At 52.7% G+C, this 2264-nt stretch overlaps 1 protein-coding gene across 1 annotated transcript; it reads left to right on the plus strand.

Moving 5' to 3' along the window:
- Positions 1–528: 528 nt before the first annotated feature.
- LOC149838132 (putative carboxylesterase 18) lies at positions 529–1930 on the plus strand. Its single transcript, XM_090007599.1, has one exon. It carries the CDS (start codon positions 646–648, stop codon positions 1654–1656), a length of 1011 nt encoding a protein of 336 aa, XP_089863725.1. The 5' UTR covers positions 529–645; the 3' UTR covers positions 1657–1930.
- Positions 1931–2264: the final 334 nt, after the last annotated feature.

Here is a 2264-nt window from a genome sequence, read left to right on the forward strand (position 1 = left end):
TCCCCTAGGTGGGAGATTGAAAAAGCTGACATAATGCCAAAAACGATTCAATATTTTTAAAGTATTTTAAATTAGTGCATTTTATCACAATAATGCTGAGATAAAAGCATATATTTTAGCATTTTATATTATTTATATTTTTCTTTATTGACATTTAGTTTTTCTTTCTTTCATTTTTTTTAAATGCTGAAGTTTCTTCTGCTTTTCGAGAAAATCAAGATTTTCAAAGTACCATGAGTTTTTTTCTTTTGAAGATTTCCTGAGAATCAGATTTTGGATATTGGTTGCCGTCTTAAGTTAAAAACAATCTGGGTATGACCCTAATTCATCCGGACCTATACCTTTGGACCCGAACCACCTAAAAGCTTCAATAAGAGTTCCTTCAGGTCCAATTCAGGCCCAGACCCGGATTAGTCAAGCCCCTGTTCGACCCGTCGACCTGGCTCATTTGGTGGTGGCTTGAGGAAATGGAGGAGGGCATTTCTGTTAATTTTTTAAACCAAAGGATTGAAACCGACATTTGACATGAAGGGTAGGTTGCCCACTCACATTCAAGAGGAGAGAGAGAGAGAGAGAGAGAGAGAGAGAGAGAAAAGAGACCGTCGAGAAACCGCCCGCCGTGCCGGGAAACTACCACACTACCCGATGCCGACGCCAGAAAACACCTCTCCGGCTCTCCCGTGGCGCGTGAAGTTCTTCTGCTCGCTCTCGGGCATGGTGACAGACATTGCCCTACGGAACGACGGCACGATCAACCGCGGCCTCCTCCGAGTCCTCGACTTCACGTCTTCGGCGAGCGACCGGCCGGTGAACGGCGTCTCCACCGCAGATTTCGTCGTCGACTCCGCCACCGGCGTCTGGTTCCGCCTCTTCACCCCGACAGGAGCCCCCGCCGGAGAGAAGCTCCCGGTGATCGTCTTCTTCCACGGCGGAGGGTTCGCGCTCCTCGCGGCCAACTTCAGGCAGTATGACGCCGTCTGCCGCCGGTTCGCCCGGCGCCTCCGAGCCTTCGTCGTATCAGTGAACTACCGCCTCGCGCCGGAGCACCGGTTCCCGGCGGCCTACGACGACGCCGAGGCCGCGCTCCGGTGGATCTCGAAGCCCGGCCGGCTGCCGGACTCCGCCGATCTCGGACGGTGCTTCCTCGCCGGAGATAGCGCAGGGGCGAACATCGTCCACCACGTCGGCTCCCGTGTCGCGGCGGAGTCTTCGAAGGGAGAGGATTTCGGACCACTGAGGGTCGCGGGGCACGTGGTGATCCAGCCGTACTTCGGCGGGGAGGAGCGGCTACCGTCGGAGATCCGCCTGAGGGACGCTCCGATCGCGTCCCTCGGGCGGCTGGACTTCCTCTGGCGAGCGTTCCTGCCGGAGGGGGCAGACCGCGACCACCCCGCGGCGAACGTGATTGGGCCGCGCGCGCCAAGCCTCGGCGGGATCGGGCTCGCGCCGAGCCTGGTCGTCGTCGGTGGGTTCGATCTGCTCCAGGACCGGCAGAGGCTCTACTACGAGGCTCTGAGGGAGGCCGGCGTGGAGGCGAGGCTCCTCGAGTACCCCAATAGCATCCACGCCTTCTACTTATTCCCGGAGTTGCCGGAATCCGGCAAGCTCGTGGCTGAGATCAAGGCTTTCATGGAGGAGCACGGCCGCGGAGGGTGATTGGGCGTTGCCCCATCTCTTGGTTCCGGTATGGTAATAATGGGCTCCACCACTCCATACAGGTCGTCCGCGACTCGTCCTCAACACTTTCCAAGTTGCAAAACACAATCGTGAATCTTGGTTTCTAATGGAGCTTACTGAATATTTGGTATCTGAAAATTTTAGTGTTAGAGTTGAATCCAACATGTTTTGTGCAACTTTTAAGTGATGCCTTCATGAGTATTAAGCTGCTGTTTTTTTGTGTTAGAGTTGAATCCAACATGTTTTGTGAAAATTTTTAAGTGATGCCTTCATGAGTATTAAGCTGTGGATTTTTCACCATCTTAAAAGTTGAAACATACACGCTTGCTCGAGTCGCCCAAGTCGCAGCGGGCTTAGGGAGAGGGTTCTAACTCTTTCATCTCAGGTTCGATTCTCATCAGGCGTGCAGGTGTCTTTAACTGGTAAGCTTCTTAAGGGGTTGAGTATGGGTGACTTGGCCTGAATTGCAGGAGGATGGGCCCATTACGTGACCCAATTGTTTGTGAGGGTTTCTCGTCATAAAAAAGAGAAAAAATTTGAATCGTAATCTTTGAACATGGGTACTACTTTCGAGATTTGTAACATGG

The sequence above is a fragment of the Nuphar pumila genome, chromosome 5 (genome assembly GCF_984573655.1).
Source record: "Nuphar pumila chromosome 5, dmNupPumi1.hap1.1, whole genome shotgun sequence".
Lineage (NCBI taxonomy): Eukaryota > Viridiplantae > Streptophyta > Magnoliopsida > Nymphaeales > Nymphaeaceae > Nuphar > Nuphar pumila.

Excerpts from the sequence above, each read along its gene's own strand:
- LOC149838132 (XM_090007599.1), top strand. The coding sequence starts at position 646 with ATGCCGACGCCAGAAAACACCTCTCCGGCTCTCCCGTGGCGCGTGAAG.